This window comes from Carcharhinus amblyrhynchos, chromosome 12 (assembly GCF_965287045.1).
Source record: "Carcharhinus amblyrhynchos chromosome 12, sCarAmb.v2.hapA, whole genome shotgun sequence".
NCBI classification, from domain to species: domain Eukaryota; kingdom Metazoa; phylum Chordata; class Chondrichthyes; order Carcharhiniformes; family Carcharhinidae; genus Carcharhinus; species Carcharhinus amblyrhynchos.
The window spans coordinates 24,711,839-24,732,352 of NC_137335.1; the positions used below are offsets into that span (position 1 = coordinate 24,711,839).

Consider the following 20,514-nt stretch of genomic DNA (forward strand, 5'->3'; position numbering starts at 1 on the left):
ACCACTGGCATCTAGAAGGACAAGGGCAACAAGCGCATAGGAACATCACAAACTGGCAGGTCTCCTCCAAGCCACATATAATCCTGACTACATTACTTTTTTTTCACTGTTGCTGGGTCAAAATCCTGTAACTTCCTTCTTAACAGCACTGTAAGTGCACCTACATCACATTATTTACAGCACTTCAAGACAGCAGCTCACCAACACCTTAGTGAGGGCAATTTGGGGTGACAATAAATACTGGCTGAACTAATGCCCACATCCCATGAATTACCACTTCCCCTGCCTCCATAACATTTTGTGTCTTTTTTTTCTCCTCTGCCTTTTAACCGACTCCCCTGACTTTATTTTTGCTCTGCCTGCCCCTCCCATTTTGTCAGGAAAAACTCATCACACTCTCTCTTCAGTTCTGAAAACAAAGTAATTTTGGTCTCCAAACATTAACAGATGCTATTAGACCATATGAGTTTTTTCTAGCACTTTTTGTTTTTATTTCAGATCTCCGCATCTGCGATATTTTGGCTTTCACTTAGAATCACAGAATCCCTACAGTGCAGCAGGAGGCTATTTAGCCCATTAAGTCTGCACTCAATGACACAAATATGATTCTAGGATGGTATGTCATGCCCCCCCCCGGAGCGTTCTGTGGTGAAAGCGTCAAGAGCCAGAGGTCATGATCCATGATGGCTCTTCACAATCCCACCACAGAACATTAGAGAGTCATAGAGATTTACAGCATGGAAATAGGCCCTTAAGCCCAACTTGTCCATGCTGCCCTTTTGTTTAAACCCCTAAGCTAATCCCAATTCCCCACATTTGGCCCATATCCCTCTCCAGCCATTTATCCATGTATTTAAATGCTTTTTAAAAGACAACATTGTACCCACCTCTACTACTACCTCTGGCAGCTTGTTCCAGACACTCACCACCCTCTGTGTGAAAAAATTGCCCCTCTGGACACTTTTGTATCTCTCCCCTCTCACCATAAACATTGGCCCTCTCGTTTTAGACTCTCCTACCTTTGGGAAAGGATATTGACTATCTAGCAGATCTCTGCACCTCATTATTTTATAGACCTCCATAAGATCACTCCTCAGCCTCCTACCCTCCAGGGAAAAAAGTCCCAGTCTATCCAGGCTTTCCTTATAACCCAAACTACCAAGTCCCGATAGCATCCTAGTAAATCTTTTCTGTACTCTTTCTAGTTTAAATAATATCCTTTCTATAATAGGGTGACCAGAACTGCACACAGTATTCTAAGTCTGGCTTTACCAATGTCTTGTACAACTTCAACAAGACGTCCCAACTGCTGTATTCAATGTTCTGACCACTGAAACCAAGTATGTCGAATGCCTTCTTCACCACTCTGTCCACCCGTGACTCCACTTTCAAGGAGCTATGAACATGTACCCCTAGATCTCTTTGTTCTGTAACTCTCCCCAGTGCCCTACCATTAACTGAGTAAGTCCTGCCCTGGTTCAATCTACCAAAATGCATCATTTCATATTAGTCTAAATTAAACTCCATCTGCCATTCGTCAGTCCATTGGCCCAATTAATTAAGATCCTGTTGCAATCGGAGATAACTTTCTTCACTGTCCACTATGCCACCAATCTTGGTGTCATCTGCAAACTTACTAACCATGCCTCCTATATTCTCATCCAAATCATTAATATTAATGACAAATAACAGTGGACCCAGCATTGATCCCTGAGGCACATCGCTGGTCACAACATTCTGCAGCTTTTTAAAAATTCTTTGATGACATGTGGGCATTGCTTGCAGTTACTGCCCCTCCCCAACTGCCCTTGAACGAGTGGCTTAGTAGGCCACTTTAGAGAGTAGTTAAAAGTCAACCACATTGCTTTGGATCTGGAGTCAATATAGACCAGAGCAGGCAAGGAGGACAGATTTGAGAATGAGCACATTCGTGAACCAGGTGAGTTTTTAATGACAACAAAATACTAGTTTCATAGTCACTATTACTGAGACTATTCAATTTCAGCTTTTATTAATTGAATTTAAATTTCACCAGCTGCTTTGGTGGGATTTGAACCCATTAGCCTGGTCTCTGGATTACTCATCCAGTGACAATACCACTATATCACCATCTTCTCTAGCTGCTCAGTGACATCCTTGTCCCTGGTGCAGGGAAATGACAAACCATCTTAGAATCATACTTGTTTCACAAAACCCCCACCACTTACCTAACCACATACTCCCTCATTACAATTCCATTCCCAACCTTCAATTTGCTCTCTGTACAGCTAATCCATCTACAGTGCTGTGGACTTGACTGTGTCTGCATTCATACCAGTCTCAACAGTATTCTGAACATTAAAAGCAGAGGCTTGAGGTACAAATAATGGAAGTTACACCAAAGATTCATGAAGCGCTGGTTAAATGTCAACTGGTGTACTTTGTCCAATGCTGGACCACACTTTAGCATTAGTTGTCAAAGGCTTACATTCACCAAATTGTACCGGCGATGAGAGACATCAGCTATGTGGCGAAACAAGACAAGTCGGGATGTTTGATAAGTGTTTAAAATAATGTAAGATTTTGAAAGACTAAAGAAAATAAATTGTCTCCATGGCAGAGCATTGAGAGCTGGAGGACACAGATTTAGATAATGGACAAATGAACTAATGATAAGAGGATGAGAATTTTATTTTAGTGGTGTGTTGTTATTATCCAGAATGCACTGTCTGAAAAGGTGATGGAAGCAGATTCAACAGTAACTTTCAAAATCTAACTTGATAAATTGGAGGGAAAATATTTGCAGGGCAATGAGTAAAAAATAACGGAGCAAGACTAATTTGAAAGCACTTTCAAAGACTTTTGCTTTATCAAACAATGATCCTATTTGCACAAGTTATTGCTCTACCGAATGACACTATTCCAGTTGATATTACCCTTTATGAAGCTCTTCTAGCTTCAGCCATCTTCCTGTTATACAAGCTTTGATAGAGTGTGCATTAGTGTGACCAAAAGGACAGGTGCGTGACTTGCTCTGTGGCCATCATCAATGTAGTCAACAGCCCAAAGGTAACTCCTCCTCACATAATTACTTTGCTCCTTGGAAGATGTGGAACGATTTTCCAATGCTAAATCTGAGTGGGGGAATAGAAGCCCTCCTTCCCCCATAACAGCACGGCAGGTGGGTAACCTGCAGCAACATTGCGGGTACAATTTTGTCTTTTCAAAAATGTTTAGACAATTACATGGGTAAGATGGGTATAAAGGATATGAGCCAAATGCAATTGGGACTAGCCAGGGGTTTAAAGAAAAGGGCAGCATGGGCAAGTTGGGCTGAAGGGCCTGCTTCCATGCTGTAAATCTCTGTGACTCTATCCTTGAACCCTTGCTTTTCCTTTCTAACAATCTAAATTTGATAAGTTGGCATTAGCAGTAGAAAAAAAAGCTAGTCATAAGATCACTGCAAGTTTAAATTAAGAGCTTTTAGCTCCTCACGTCCCCCCACACACTGTGGGCAAGCAACTTTTCTACATTGTCTGAGCTTGTCTCAGAAAAATGCCTGAACAAGGCATTGGAAGGTAAAACTAAGTACATTTCTGTTCTCACTCCCTCACTTCTCATGTTCTATCCCATCCTTCAGAAAAATGTGAACAGGTTTATCCATGTTTCATTCTTGTTACACAAATACTAATAGAAAACCCTCAATAATAGACTTGACACTTGTTTTTTCTGCGTCTGTTGAAGCTGAGGAGCCCCCTGCTATTGAAGAAGAGACAGAGTGTTACACAGGCAAAGGCGGGGCATATCGTGGAACTCTATCAACAACCATTTCTGGTAGAATCTGTCAAAGATGGGACGCTCAGGATCCGCACCTGCACTCAAGAACTCCGGACAACTATCCTTGCAAGTAAGTAAATGTCAATAGCCCTTGCATGAACTGGTTTCCATTGCTGTCCGTAATGAGGGAGAGTGACTTAATTCACTCCTATAGGCTGTTTGGGTATGATTGCAGATTTGTTCAAAGTTACATCGAATTATGCCAGTTCCAAATAGGATTCAGTGTCCATACTTCCACATCTTCTATTCATGAGATGAAGCTAGTCACACACTGAAAACAATGTAACATTTATTTCTGATCAACACCCCAAACTGCTCTTTTTTTAGAGGACTCAAGAATAATTTCTGCAGGAATCCAGATAATGAAAAGGAGCCCTGGTGTTACACCACTGACCCAGAATCAAGATGGGAATATTGCAAAGTACCAAAGTGTGGCCTTGCGCCTCCAGGTGAGAATTTCATAGCTCCTTTTACTGATAGTAAATCTCCACTAAGCTGTTTGCTGCTTTGTCAATTGCTTTATTTTTGTTACTAGCAGTACTCATTGAGTCAGATGTGTTGTAATTTTTTCGTAACAGAAGCACTACAGCATTTGGCTGATCTCCAGAAGACTAATAAAGACAAAAAATTGACTTAACTCTGTTTCTGTAATTGCCTCACCTTTCTGATTCCAACTTTGTGTACTGTTCTCTGTCTCACTCAATCTCTTTGTGGCTGAGACACATTCTTCTCACTAATGTCTGTATCATCCCTTCAATCTGCCCACTCTTTTGGATGTCTTTAGTATCTGCGTAACTCACATGTCTTAGACTAGTCTTGTGGCTGAGGTTCTGGTGTCACTTGTTCAAATATAGCAGTGTAAAATCATACAGCACAGAAAGAGGCCATTAAGTCAGTTGTGCTTATACCACTTACCTGGTCTTCACCGTGGCCCTGCTATTTTTTCCTTTACATGTACAGATGTATTCCAGTTTGAAAGTTACCACTGATCTTTTCAGGCATTCCATTCCAGGTTATTAAAAATCACTAAGAAAATAAAATTCCCCTTGTATCTCCCCTAACATATTTGTCAGTTATATTAAAATCTGGGGCCCCTGTCCTCTTTGCTTTAAGGAGAACAATTCCAGTTTCTCTAGCCTTTTCACACCCTCACCTCTGGTACTACTCTGGTGAATCTCTTCTGTATCATCTCCGCAGCCTTTCAAAACGTGGTACCCAGAATCAGATGCAATGGTTGGCAATTTCCATTTATGAGACTAAGTGCAGTGGTGGGTGGCTTCAATGCCACTCACCCCACAGCTTGAAATGGCAGAAACTTGCACCAGATTCTGTGCTTAGAACCTCATTAATTATGCACAGGCGAGTATCAAACCAATCACCTGGCAGGACGGGAATCAATTCGTCTACCCACTGACAGAGTCAAAGGTCCAGACGCAATATTTAAATGGCAGTCAAGCACACACATCTCATCTCTCCACCTAACTTCAGGACATTACAGATGTCTTCCACCCACTAGAAGATGGCCATTAAACTCGAGAAGGCAGCATCCCTCTTCAGCCAGAAGGCCCTGAAGACCTTGATCGAAGATGTATAGGCATACAGGCATGTCCTGTGTCCCAGGGATGGCTTCACGAAGCACCCCAACCTCACCATTCTAGCCTAAAAGGCCATTGCAGAGCTGGTCCACATGGCTGGCAACAACAACAAATATCCCATCCAATGCAGGAAGAGGATGAATGATCTCAATCACTCAGCCAGGGGTATTTCATCCTTCAGATCCCTCCAATGTCAATCTCTCATCATGGCATCATGTACTCAAAGGGCCAATCTCTTCAGTGATCTCACACAATCATTAGCGCAGGATACATATCACCACCCAATGTCTCACAGCAACTTTCACATCACCACCAATGCATCTCTCATGTTGCTCACATTCCATTCTCTGGCCCTTCCAGAAAGACCTAAATACACACAGGGGACATGCATCTTACCCAATCTCTGCTCCATCCTTCTCATTATATCGTCCTTACATTTTCATACACGGTAAGCGGGCACACAACAGAAGGGAAGAACGCATACCTAGGAAGAAATAACCAACATCATCATTCTCACCGAGTTTCAGGAGGATGCTGCTGAGATCTCTGGGAGGACAGGGATCACTCCTATGAGGAACAGGAGATCAGACTGACCCACCACTTAGTACATTTCTCAGCTCCATCACCTTATCACATCCTGACAGTCACAGCTAGTCACGTGCAGTCTTATATTGTTCATGTTTATCAACTGAAACTGTATTGTCTATCTTCTAGACAGCAGCAGATCAAGATCTATAAGGCAGCCCACCATTAATCAGAGCCCCAGACCACACATTAAGACGAAGCATTGGGAGAACCATCACTGTGCTCACCTGCACCCTCCATCAACACAGATACACATACTTTGGTGGGGCACAGCTAAAGAAGGGCATTGTGCAGGCTCATCTTCTGAAAAACATCTCACTGACAAGTCTCTGCAGCAGTCAAAGGCAGGAAATGCAAGAACAGGTGGCAAAACGCCAGTCAGAGATATGGCAGTCACTCAGCAGGCTAGAGCAAAGGAGGAGTTTGTTTACGTTGTATTTGATGTCATGGCTCTGGCATGTGAAGCCTTAACAGATTTCTAGTGATATGGTTACAAATCCTGGTGGACACCATCAAGATATAGGTGACAGAAGGAGGAAACATCTTGACCATCTGCCAAAGTCATCGCAGACATCAGGATACAGCAGTCAACAGGCTGTCTCCGATTCTGCTGTGAATATCAGGGTGCACCCAGACATTAAGAAATCCCATTGTCACCTTAGAGCTATAAGTGTGTTACTACTGTGAATATATTTGATGGGTATGTTCATGTTTTGGTCAACTAAAGACATTGTGGAACTTGTACTTTGCAATCCTCTTTTGTCGAGATTTATCTGTCCTCCTCCTCAGGGATAATGTCTGTCAGTGAGATTAATATTCATACAGCGTCCTCACTTGAACTCGTCTGCAGCCTTGTGTGATGGTGTTTAATTCTTTACTTGAAGTGTGTGATGGCGCTGCACAGTGGCACAGTGGTTAGCACTGCTGCTTCACAGCACCAGGTATCAGGTGCAATACGAGCCTAGGTGACTGTGGAGTTTGCACGTTCTCCCTGTGTCTGCATAGGTTTCCTCTATAGAAACCCTGCAGTGTAGAAAGAAGCCATTTGGCACTGTCCACAATTCCACCCAGCCCTACCCCCACATATTTACCCACTAATCCCTCTAACTTACGCATCTCAAGACACTAAGGGGCAATTTTCGCACAGCCAATCAACCTAACCCACACACCTTTGGACTGTGGGAGGAAACTGGAGCACCCAGAGGAAACCCACGCTGACACAAGGAGAATGTGCAACCTCCACACAGACAGTGACCCAAGCCAGGAATCGAACCCAGGTTCCTGGAGCTGTGAAGCAGCAGTGCTAACCACTGTGCTACCGTGCCTCCCATTCTCTATTCTCCTGTTTCCCCCACAGTCCAAAGATGTTCAGGTTAGGTGGATTAGCCATGGTAAATGCATGGAGTTACAGGGATGGAGTGGGCCTGCATTGGATGCTCTTTTAGAGAGTCGATGCAGACATGGTGGGCAAAATGGCCTCCTTCTGCACTGTAGGGATTCTATGGTTCTACATATGCGCTTCTAACCCTTCCTCCTCAAGGAAGAACATTGAGTGCACACAGCTCATTGGCCTCAATTTTCTAGTGATATTTGTGTCTCCTCAATGATGGTGGAAAAACACAAGACATGCACAGGACAAGAAGATGCTTAGGCTTTTACCTCAGTGGCAGCACTGTTTGCATCATTAGATGGCAGTGAAAACTTCAAGTCTTCTCTCACATTGTTCTCATTCCTCAGTGGCCTCTCAGCAGAGAGGTCAGAATGTGCAAGTGTGAATACTGGGCTCGTTCCTGCGAGGTGAAAGAGGGCTATGAGATATGTGGCCATGTACCCTCAGTTGCCTTTACTCCTCCTGAAACCTGTCAGCAATTAAACTGTCACAGGCACATCTCCAGCATCTTAGTTCCTCCACAGAATCATTGCATTCATACTGACCCTCAGCAGCTTCCTGAGGTTCCTGGCCTCTGGACCTCCTCCATTAAGCTCTCAATCCCTCTGGAAAGAAATCAGCTCTTTGCATTGCCAGATGTTGAAGGGAACAACACAGCTAGAAAATGCTTAAAACCCTTTCAGGAGTGTATTGTAGTGAGCCACCTGAGCAGTACAAGCATCTGAAGAGCATCCTCAGAAGTTCCATGGCCTGTTCAATGAGGCAGTGTGTGCAGTGGTGAGCAGCACTCTCAAGAACAACTCAAGAGTGACTCACTGGTGTCATCAGCCAGGATTTTAGTGGATAGCTCTGATCCCCAAACAGCCATCCCTGCAGATGTATTGGCCACTCTAAAATCTCAGGCACTTGGGTGTAACTCTGGATATTGGAATCATGGCAACTCTGAGGGGACCCAGCACTAACATGTATTCGGTTCTTCTGAGGGTCATACACCAATTGTACGTGATGGAATGGTAGCCTTTTTGGTTTATATATATCATGCACTACTGCCATGGAACCCATATAGCCACATGGGTGCAATCTATTGCACGTTGCACTCTTGTGAAGCCTAAGATGGCGGTGAGGTCAGAGAATTTTTCAGCCTGACTATCCTCATCCAGAGCAAACCTGACATAATGATGGGCCATCCTGCAGAAGGGATTGGTGACTATTTTGTGCATCTATCTGTTGCAGACTGAGAGATGTCACTCACTCAGATCTCCTTATTGATCACTGGAAACAACAGACAAATAAATCAAGCATAGCGGTTATCTTCAAAGCCACTGGTGGAGATAGCCACCAACACCATGCGACATCAGGTCTTCACAAAGAATGTGGCATATCTGATTAACCAGAGCTCAGGACAAGCACTGACATGCCTGGCATTATCTCTCACTCAGTTGTAAATAAGAGACTATTCTATGGAATGTTCTAGATCTGGCGAATTGCCTCCATTGTTTGGATCCTTCCTCCTGACCCTCTTATTCATGATCTGTCTCCCCTTGACCATGGTGAGGTCATCTGCTGGAGTTGGGCTTAGATTCATCTCTGCCACCTTCACCACCTCCATTGTATTAGGACTCTGACAATATAGCACAGAGCCAGGATAAAATTGTGCTTCTCTCTGAAATGAAACATTGAAGACAGTAATGATTAATGGTCCAAAAGAATGAAGCTCAGAAAATGAAACCAATGGCAACTGTAAGGGTCTGTAACTTTTTTCTGCCTTACTTGCATAGTGGGTGATGCAGCCTTGTCCCTAAGACGCTAGCACACAAGCACACACATTGTGGTGACCAACATGGAAACCAAGTATCCACATGGGATGATGGTGTAAATGAGATGAGTTATCCAACCTAGTTCTGTGCTCCAATCCCTGATGTGCATAATGACCAATCAGTGGATGCCCTTGCACCTGCTTTGAATGCCAATTCTGGTGAACATGTGACTGGCCTTCATTGGTGGAATGTGGTATATGATGCAGCTGTTATCTTTACTCTTATCTGCTTTCACAATTTTTAAATTCCTATGTGTTACTCTTGAAATGCAGTGACTTTGATGTAAAGTCACTAAGTTCTGAATATCCCTTTAGAAACATAGAAACTAGAAGCAGGAGTAGGTCATTTGATCCTTCGAGCCTGTTCTGCCATTCATTTTGATCATGGCTGATCATCAAACTCAATATTCTGATCCCCCCCATATCCCTTGATCACTTTAGCCCCAAGAGCTTTATCTAAATTCTTCTTGAAATCACACAACGTTTTGGCGTCAACTACATTCTATGGTAATTTCCACACATTCACCACTCTCTGAGTGAAGAAATTTCTCCACACCTCACTTCTAAAAGGTTTATCCCTTATCCTCAAACTATGACCCCTAGTTCTGGCCTCCTCCACCACTGGGAACATTCCTTCTAAATCTGCCCTGTCTGACCGTGTTAGAATTTTATACGTTTCTAATGAGATCCCCTCTCACTCTTCTATACTCCAGTGAATATAATCCTAAATAACATAGTCTCTCCTTATATGACAGACCTGCCATCCCAGGAATCAGCCTGCTAAAATTTTGCTATACTCTCTTTATAGCAAGGACACCCTTACTCAGATAAGGACACCAAAACTGCACACTGATAAGGACACAGATAAGGACGCCAAAGCTGCTACCGTGGGCAGGATGGTAGCACAGTGGTTAGCACTGCTGCTTCTAGCTCCAGGGGCCTGGGATCAATATCCAGCTTGGGTCACTGTATGGAATTTGCACATTCTCCTCGCGTCTGCGTGGGTTTCCTCCCACAGTCCAAAGATGGGCAGGTTAGGTTTGATTGGCCATGCTATAATTGCCCCTTAGTGTCCTGAGATGTATAGGTTAGAGGGATTAGTGGGTAAAGTATGTGGGGAAATGCGGGTAGAGCCTGGGTGGGATTGTGGTCAGTGCAGACTCGATTGGCCGAATGGCCTCTTTCTGTACTGTAGGGTTTCTATGATTTCTATGACAATACTCCAGGTGTGGCCTTATCAATGTCCTATACATCTGCAGCAAAACATCCCTATCCCTATATTCAAATCCTCTCACTATGAAGGCCAACATACATTTGCCTTCTTTACTGACTGCTTACCTGCACACTTACTTTCAGTGACTGATGCATGAGGACACCAAGGTCTCACTGAGTATCCACCTCTCTCAATTTACCACCACTCAAGTAATAATCTGTCTTCCTGTGATTGCAACCAGAGTGGATAACCTCACATTTATCCAAATTATACTGCACCTGCCATACATATGCCCACACACACAGCCTGTCCAAATCGCAATGAAGCATCTCACATCCTCCTCACAGCTCATCCTCCCACCCAACTTTGTACCATCTGCAAAGTTGGAGATAATACATTTAGATCCTCTTCCAAATCATTAATATATAATGATTTGGAAGAGGAAACTAAATGTATTATCTTACAGTTTGGGTCCTAGCACAGATTCCTGCGGAACCCCACTAGTCACTGACTGCCAATCAGAAAAAGACCTATTTATGCCAGCTCTTTGCTTCCTATCTGCTAACCAGCTTTCTATCCATCTCAAGACATTACCTGCAATTCTATGTACTTTAATTTTATAGTGTAGTCTATTATGTGAGACCTTGTTGAAAGCCTTCTGAAAGTCTAAATAAATCACAACCACTGGTTCTCCTTGGTCAACTCTACTACTTACATCTTCAAAGAATTCCAATATATTCGTTAAGCATGATTTCCCTTTTATAAATCCATGCTGACTTTGTCTGATTATATCACTGCCTTCCAAGTTTAAACTTTATTTATTAGCGTCACAAGTAGGCTTACATTAACGCTACAATGAAATTACTGTGAAAGTCCACTGTTTGCCATACTCCGGCGCCTGCTCAGGTACATTGAGGGAGAATTTAGTATGGCCAATGCACGTCTTTCGGTGAACAGGCAGACTCCGCACAGACAGTGACCCATCCAAGAATCAAATCCGAATCCCTGGCACTGTGCTAACCATTGTGCCACCTGCTGAGTTATTAATGCTGAGTTATGAAATCCTTGATTCTAGCAACTTCCCCAGTACTGAGGTTAATCTCACTAATCTATAGTTCCCTGTTTTCTCTCTAGCTCCCTTTTTGAATAGTGGGCTTAAGTTAGCTACCCTCCAATCTGTAGGAACTAGTTCAGAGTCCAAAGAATTTTGGAAAGTAACCACCAATGGATCTACTATTTCCAGGGCCACTTCCTGGGCCTTTCAATTTATAACTGTGCCATTATTGTGGCACAATATGAAGGTACAGCCTCTTCAAAAAATACTGGATGTCATAGTGGTGGACATTCCTACTCTCCCCTCTGAGTTGATAGCTTGTGACATGCCCATGTCCCATGTGGATCTCTACCCACCCCACCTAGAGGCTGTATAAATGACCATACACCCCATGTTTATTTTGTTGTTTCCAATCTACAAGCTGCAGATGCCTCCAGTTACAATCAGCATTCTATCTGCAGCCCAGCAAAGAGACAGTCAAGTCTAAGGACAGTGAATGTGAAACAGCCCTGCATACCAAGCTGTGCAAGTTCCTCTGGAGCACACAGCCCTTGAATCTCTGTGGAGCTGGAATACACCATACTCTCAGTGAATACTCCTGTAGCATGCCCACTGCATCCTATAACTGTCTCCAATCTCTGATCTCTAATCATGAGGTCCACATAGTTTCTGGACCACTTCTCCTCTCTGACTTCTTTCCACAACAGAACAGGAGCATCTATACTCTGTGACTCCTGACTACAAGCCAATAACCAAGGTCTTGGTCTTTTGCAGAGTTCCCCATTGCCCTGTTGACTAAGCACTACAGTGTCTCCTCCCAACCTAGCCCCTTTCTGTACTGATGCACTTTCATAAAAGTGCATTCATAAAACAAAAATGGATTTATCATCCACAGGAACTGCATGTTTGCAGCTAATTCCAAAACACCTCTGCATTCGGAGAACTCTCCTTCAAGTTATCCCCCACTTTGAATCCCAATTGGTAACCCAGACTAATTGACTGCTACTCTGCTGTTGTTGTCCTTAAAGAGAGAATCACCACATGCAACTCCCTTTAACTCCAGGTAGAATCTTTAGTAACTAATTTACTCACTCCTAAATTCTAACTAAACATTAGATACATAACTCAGACAATTATAAATCAAGTCCCTGAGGGAGATTCCTGATCCTTGTCGAGCAGCACAATTCTGTTGTCTGAGATGCTTCCACAGGATCAAAGTTGACTGCAATAATGGGTACAGGCAGTTTATCACTATTTGCCATCAAGGAGACTTCAGTTATGTCTGTAACAGGTCGGTTAGGTACTTCAGTGTTTACGAGTTTGGAAACATATTTTGATGACAACACTGACTGCTGATGCATTTGTCTACTCAAGTAGTTCATGTGTTTACAAACAATCCAACCCTACAAGTCCATTTGGTATGAAAAGGAGACAAAAATTCCAGGGATCAAATTTGATCAACTATAGAATAACTTCATTTACCATTAATGTACTATGTGAATTGTGTCTTGCTTCCTGATTACTTTGGCTGGCCTTTACCCTCCCCAGCAAATTTAGAAACACATGATTCATTCTCATTCTGAGACCAGCTCTGCTGGTGGAACTTCCATTGTTGCATGTGGAATGATACGATAGCTAAGAAGGAATTGTGAGACTTTGGTAAAAAGGTCCCTCTTGACATTTTCTTTTGGCTAGGCTTGAAAGATTGGATGGCACTCTTTGCTCATCCATTTGGTACAGTATAGTAAGGCACAGTTCTGATATGTTTAATACTGTTGAGAGCAGTGAAGTTTTGAACTTCAGTACTTGTGAATACAGTTCCATTGTCTGATACCATGGCTTCAGGTAATTGTGAGTTGAAAAGCTTTGGCATAACCTTTAGATAGTAGTGTGCAATGTGAGTTCACCTCAAAAATCTCCATCCATTTGGAATGTGCATCAATAACAAGTAAAAACATTGTGCCCAGGAATGGATCAACATGATCAATACGGATTCATATCCATGGTTAGTCAGGCCATTCCCAAGGATCCAGTCAGGCTGTAACAGGCAATTTGGTTGCAGTTGGCACTGTTGACAATGCTTGATTAGTTTCTCAATATCATCATCAACACCAGGCTACAACATATAACTACAAGCAAGCATCTTCATCCTAAAGATGCCAGGATGAGTGTTGTGTGATTCAGTTAGGAGCAACTCTCTGCCTGGTACAAGAATTACTACACTTGCTCCCCAGAATATGATGCCATCCTGACAATTCAATTATTTCTTGTGGGTAGGAATTGTTTCATTTCCCTGGAAACTGGCTGATTTACTCATCTTATAAGCATTTTGCTACTCATTTTGGATAGAAGTGGATCTCAATTTGTCCAGTTGCTTATCTGCTTCGCAGAGACTGGCAATGTGTCTAAAATATTTAATGCCATGATGATTTCCTGTGGTACAGGAGTATATATAGTTTCTTGCAAGTAAGGGTGTCCACATTCACTCTGTGTGTTCCAGATTGGTGCTTGAAAGTACATTCGTAGGTGGACAGAATTAATGCCCGTCATTGAATTCTTGCTGAGGTATTGAGAGCATGTCCTCTTTGAAAAGACCCAACAGCAGTTTGTGGTCAGAAACGATGGTAAAGTGCCTACTTTGTAAATAATGATTGAATTTCCTGAAGCCAAAGACAATTGACAGTCCTTCCTTCTCAATTTGTGAGTAACCTTTTCCAGCTTCAGCCTCTTGACAAATACCCTATCAGTCTTTCAGAGCATCCCATGGGACAACACTACCCAACACCATATAGAGAGTCAATATCCAAGTCAATATCCATGCTCTAGACAGAAGTGTACTGAGATTTGAGGAATGCAGCAATTGCTTCACTCTGCTGAAAGCTTCCTTGTGGAGAGGCTTCAAGGCCAACAATGTTGTTTCTTTGGTAGAATGCAAGGGAGCCAGTAGCATTGATAAGTTTGGTTAAAAAAAATCCATAATACTTCACCATCTGTAAAAACAATTCGAGTTCAGTTACCTTTATAGGGATAGGTGCCTCCTTTATTGCTGTGACCTTATCTTCCACAGAATCTAATCATTGTGCTTCTACATAGTCCCCTAGGTGGGCCACCTCAGTGACATGAAAGGTACACTTCTTTTTTTTGAGATTAACCTCTGCCTCCAGAAATCCCTTTAACACCTCTTCTAAGTTTGCTAGATGTTTAGCTTCAGTTGACCCAGTTATAAAGAGATAAAGTCATAGAGGTTTACAGCATGGAAACAAGCCCTTAAGCCCAACCTGTCAATGCCACTCTTTTTTTTAAAACCCCTAAGTTAATCTCAGTTGCCCACATTTGGCCCATATCCCTCTATACTCATCACACCCAGGTAACTACCTAAATGCTTTCTAAAAGACAATATTGTGCACGCCTCTACTACTACCTCTGACAGCTTGTTCCAGACACTCAGCACCCTCTGTGTGAAAAAATTGCCCCTCTGGACACTTCTGTATCTCTCCCCTCTCATGTTAAACCCATGCCCTCTAGTTTTAGACTTCCTTATCTTTGGGAAAAGATATTCACTATCTAGCCAATCGGTGCCCCTCATTATTTTATACACCTCTATAAGATCACCCCTCAACCTCCTACGCTCCAGAGAAAAAAGTCCCAGTCTATCCAGGCTCTCCTTATAACTCAATCCATCAAGTCCCGGTAGCATCCAAGTAAATCTTTTCTGCATTCTTTCTAGTTTAATAATATCCTTTCTATAATAGGGTGATCAGAACAGCACCCAGTATTCCAAGTCTGGCCTTACCAATGTCTTGTACAACTTCAACAAGACATCCCAACTCCTGTATTCAATGCTCTGACCAATGAAACCAAGCATGCCGAATGCTTCTTCACCACTCTGTCCACCTGTGATTCCACTTTCAAGGAGCAATGAACATAAAACCCTTGATCTCTTTGTTTTGTAGTTCTCTCCAACACCCTACCATTAACTGAATAAGACCTGCTCTGGTTCAATCTACCAAAATGCATCACCTTGCATTTGTCTAAATTAAATTCCATCTGCCATTCTTCAGCCATTCGATCATCAAGCTATACTACAATCCATGGTAGTCCTGCAGTAGACACTTTGTTATCCTTTTGAACATTACATATGCTGAAGATACACCAAAAGCAGGCGCGTATACTGGAATGGGCCATTGTGTGTGTTTATTATGACAAAGCCCTGGGAAGCATCATCTAATTCAAGGTGCTGATACATGTGACTCATATCCAGTTTTGTGTAAGAGTGATCTCCTGCCAACTTTGCAAACAAGTTTTCATTTCTCAGTTCTGGATAGTTATCTGGCTTGGTGGCCTGATTACTGTTAGCTTATAATTGCAGCAAATGTGAGTAATTTTGTCTGATTTCAATACGGGGACTATAGGTACTGTCAATTCCAAGAAACAAACTAGCTGGGTGATGCGTACATTCTCTAACCTATTTAACTCATTATCAATTTTCTTTTGTAAGGTATCAGTCTTGTTCCAAAGAACTGAGGAGACACCTTTGAATCAAAGTAATCTTAACTTGTCGCCCTTTGATTTTACCTAATTCACTATAGAAGATGGTGTCGTATTTTCTTAATTCTGGCAGAACCCCTTCCTGCACTTGAGGTGATAGCCCACTTCAATTTGATTTCTGTAAGCCAATCAGGGCTGAGAAGGCTTGGTCCTTCACCAACACTATTATCACTAGAAGCTGGGTAGACTGTTATCCATGACTTACAGGTATTGTTGTCGTGTCTTTTATTTTTATTACTTCTCCCAAATAAGTCTTCAACTTGGCAGAACTGCTCTCCGCCTTCAATGCTTGGGTTCTTTCTCTCAGGTACTGAAATGTATACTTGCCCATCACAGAAGCTGATGCCCCTCTTCCAGTGGATGGAGGCGCTTCCCATTTACCTGGAGTGTTAAACAGAGTGAATGCTGAATCACTGGTGCCTACTTCCACATTGTATACTTGTAACGTCTTGGTTGATCAACTCGGTGATTTTGACTTAGCTCTGCACTGCTTTATCAATTGTCTTCCTTTGTGACAAAAGAACATTCAGTCTCCTTAAACCAACATGATTCAGGAGCATGCTTACCTTCATATTGGTGGCATTTCACTTTAAGCATCACTGTCTGATTACCTACACTGCATCCTTTTGCTCTGTGAATAGCTGAAATTATTTCCTGCTTTGTGCCAGCTTTGGTACCACAGCTAGCTGCAGGTTCCTGACATAACTGATAAACTGTGCCATTTTGCATGAACTGCAACTCTTGTGCATCTTTTTCAGAGCTTTCCATGGCCAGTGCTATCTCCATTGCTTGTTTAAAATTTATGTCAACTTCTGAAAGCAATCCGTTCTGAATAATGTCGCTTTCATGCCACAGAATTATATATCCCAAAACATATTATTTAGAGTCAAACCAAAATCACAATGCTCTGATAATTGCTTCTGTTTAGCAACGTAGGCATGACATGTAGTCATGACTGATTCACCTGGGGATCTCAACATCAAACCGAGTTTGAATCTCTGGAGGATAACTGATGGTTGAGATTGCAATTGAGCAACCTCAAACTCTTAAAATGGAAGGAGACACAACAGCATCAACCTGTGTGATGGACAAACACACATTTCAGTATCTGACAGGGCCTGACACTTGAAGACTGCCTGGATTTCTTGTTCAGCACATCAGTGATGATTTCTGGACACAAGTTTTACGACTCTCGATGGCTGAGAAAAACCCAAATCTCACAAACTGTTTACAGTCAGTTCAGCTTAGAGCTGTTTGCTGGTACTGTCTTCCAGAAGATTCTCTGCTCAAAATACCTGTTTTCAGCTCCATTCTTACCAAGCTCAAAATGAAAATGACTGCTATCCCAAACTGTTGAATCATGCTTTCATATCAGGTATTGGATTAACCCAGCCTGATGCACATTCCCATCCACTGGCGGGATGGATTTTCTACGCCTGTAACAGCAGCAGGAGTGGACAATCCAGCAGGATATCATGCTGAAATTGTACTCGCCCCACCCTCTCTACCCCCATCCCAACTCTCAATGACATAACAAGTATTTTGACATTGAATTTCGGAATCCATATTTGAATTTTTTTTAATTTATTCATGGGACATGGGTGTTGCCGGCTAGCCAGCTTTTATTCCCCATTCCTAGTTGCCCTTGAGCAGGTGGTAGTGAGCTGCCTCCTTGAATCACTGTAATCCACGCGCTGTGGGTTGACCCAAAATGCCATTAGGGAAGGAATTCCAGGACTTCGACCCAGCGACTGCGAAGGAATGATGATATATTCCCAAGTCGGGATGGCTTAGAAGGGGAACTTGCAGGTGCTGATGTTCCCATGTGTCTGCTGCCCTTTTCCTTCTGGCTGGAAGTGGTTGTGGGTTTGGAAGGTACTGCCTAAGGATTTTTGGTGAATTGCCTCTTGTAGATAATACATACTGCTGCTACTGAAGGTCAGTGCTAGAGGGAGTGGATGTTTGAAGCAGGCTGCTTTGTCTTGGATGGTGCCAAGCTTCCTGAGTGTTCTTGGAGCTGCACCCATCCAGCCAAATGGGGAATATTCCATCACAGTCCTGAGTTGTGCCTTGTAAATGGTGGTCTGGGGAGTGAGGGGGTAAGTTATTCGCTGCAGTGCTCCTAGCCTCTGACCTGCCCTTGAAGACACAATGTTTATGTGGTGAGTCCAGTTGTGTTTCTGGTCAATGGTAACCCTAAGGATGTCAACAGCACAGGATTCAGCGATGGTAACACCACTGAATGTCAAGGGGCAGTGGTGAGAGAGTCTCTTATTGGTGATGGTTATGGTCTGACATTTTTGTCTTGCCACTTGTCAGCTCAAGCCTGGATATTGTCCAGAGCTTGTTGCATTTGAACATGAACTGTTTCAGCATAAGGAGTCACAAATGGTGCTGAACATTGTGCAATCATCGGCGAACATCCCCACTTCTGAATTATGATGGAGGAAAGCTCATTGATAAAGCAGCTGAAAATTGTTGGGCCTTGGACATTACCCTGAAGGGCTCCTGCAGAGATATCCTGGAGCTGAGAAGACTGATCCTCCACAACCACAACCATTTTCCTGTGTACCAGGTGTGACTCCAACCAGCAGAGTTTTTGCCCCCGATTCCAGTTTTGCTAGGGCTCCTTGATGCAACACTTGGTCGACTGCGGCTTTGATGTCAAGGGCTTTTGCTCTCACCTCAGCTCTGGAATTCAGCTCTCTCATCCATGATTGAACTAAGGTTGTGATAAGGTTAGAAGCTGAGTGACTGTGGTGAAACCCAAACTGGGCACCACTGAGCAGGTTATTGCTGAGCAGGTGTTGCTTGATAGCACTGTCAATGACCCCTTCCATCACTTTACTGATGATCGAGAGTAGACTGATTGGGTGGTAATTGGCTGGGTTGGATCTGTCCTGCTGTTTGTCTACAGGGCATATCTGGGCAATTTTCCACATTGTTGGGTAGATGCCAGTGTTGGGACTTTACTGGAAGAGCTTGGTCCGGGGAGCAGCAAGTTCTGGAGCATAGGTCTTCAGTACTCTTGCCGGAATGTTATCAGAGCCCCTTACTTTTGCAGAATCCAGTGCCTCCAACCGTTTCTTGATATCACGTAGAGTGTATCAAATTGGCTGGAAGCTGGCATCTGAGATGCTGGCGACCACTGGAGGAGGCTAAGAATGATCATCCACTCGGCACTTCTGACTGAAGATTGCTGTGAATGCTTCAACCTTATCTTTTGCACTGTCGCGCTGGGCTCCTCCATTATTCAGGATGTGGAGCCTCCTCCTCCAGGGAGTTGTTTTAATTGTCCACCACTATTCATGACTGGATGTGGCAGGACTGCAAAGTTAAGATTTGATACATTGGTTGTGGGGTCACTTAGCTCTGTCTATCACTTCCTGTATATGCCAATTGTCCCGTTTGGTAGCTTCACCAAGTTGATACCTCATTTTTAGGTATGCCTGGTATTGCTCCTGGCATGCCCTCCTGCACTCTCCATTGAACCAGGGTTGATTCCCTGGCTTGATGGTAAGAGTTGAATGGGGGATATGCCGGGCCATGAGGTTGCTGATTGCGCTGGAATACAGTTCTGCTGCTGTTGATAGCCTTCGGTGCCTCACGGATGCCCAGTCTTGAGTTACTAAATCTGTTTGAAGTTTGTTCCATTTAGCACAGTAATAGTGCTACACAACACGATGGAGGTTATTCTCAATCAGAAGGTGGGACTTCATCTCCACAAGGACTGTGCAGTGGTTACTCTTACCAATACTGTCATGGGCAGATGCATCTGCAGCTGGCAGATTGGTAAGGATGAGGACAAGTATGTTTTTCCCTCTTATTGGTCTTTCACCTGGTCTAGCAATTATATCCTTTAGGACCCAATCAACTCAATCAGTCGGGCTGCTGCCGAGCCTCTCTTGGTGGTAGACGTTGAAATCCCCCACCACAGTACATTTTGTGCTCTTGCCACCCTCAGTGCTTCCTCCAAGTGTTGTTCAACATGGAAAAGTATTGATTCGTCAGCCAAAGAAGGATAGTACGTGGTAACCAGTAAGAGGTTTCCTTGCCCATGTTTAACCTGAAGCCACAAGACTTTATGGGATCCAGAGTCAATGTTAAGGACTCCCAGGGCAACCCCCTCCTGGCTGTATACCACTTTGTGGCCACCTCTGCTGGGTCTGTCCTGCCAGTGGGACAGTACATATCCAGGGATGACAATGGTGGTATCTGGGGTGTTATCTGTAAGATATGATTCCATGAGAAAGACTATATCAGGTTGTTACTTGATTAGTCTGTGAGACAGCTCTTCCAATTTTGGCACTAACCCCCAGACGTTAAGAAGGAGGACTTTGCAGGGTCGACAGGGCTGTTTGTTTTGCCGCTGTCTTTTCCAGTCCCTTGACCAATGCCAAAAGGTCTGTCTGGTTTCATTTCTTTGTTGAGGCTTTGTAGCGATTGATACAACTGAGTGGCTTGTTAGGCCATTTCAGAGGGCAGCTGAGAGTCAAC

General features: G+C 43.3%; 1 protein-coding gene and 1 long non-coding RNA gene across 3 annotated transcripts in view; one reads left to right on the forward strand and one right to left on the reverse strand.

The window, feature by feature from the left end:
* The window catches only part of LOC145350857 (uncharacterized), a 150,302-nt gene that overhangs the window by 83,110 nt on the left and 46,678 nt on the right, over positions 1–20,514 (reverse strand). The window lies entirely within an intron of this gene.
* Positions 1–20,514, forward strand: part of plg (plasminogen) — a 126,765-nt gene that overhangs the window by 55,005 nt on the left and 51,246 nt on the right. The window contains exons 8-9 of the mRNA XM_080200230.1: positions 3,724–3,886; positions 4,144–4,265. Coding sequence (XP_080056356.1) covers positions 3,724–3,886; positions 4,144–4,265 — 285 coding nt within the window. The remainder of the gene's footprint in view (positions 1–3,723; positions 3,887–4,143; positions 4,266–20,514) is intronic.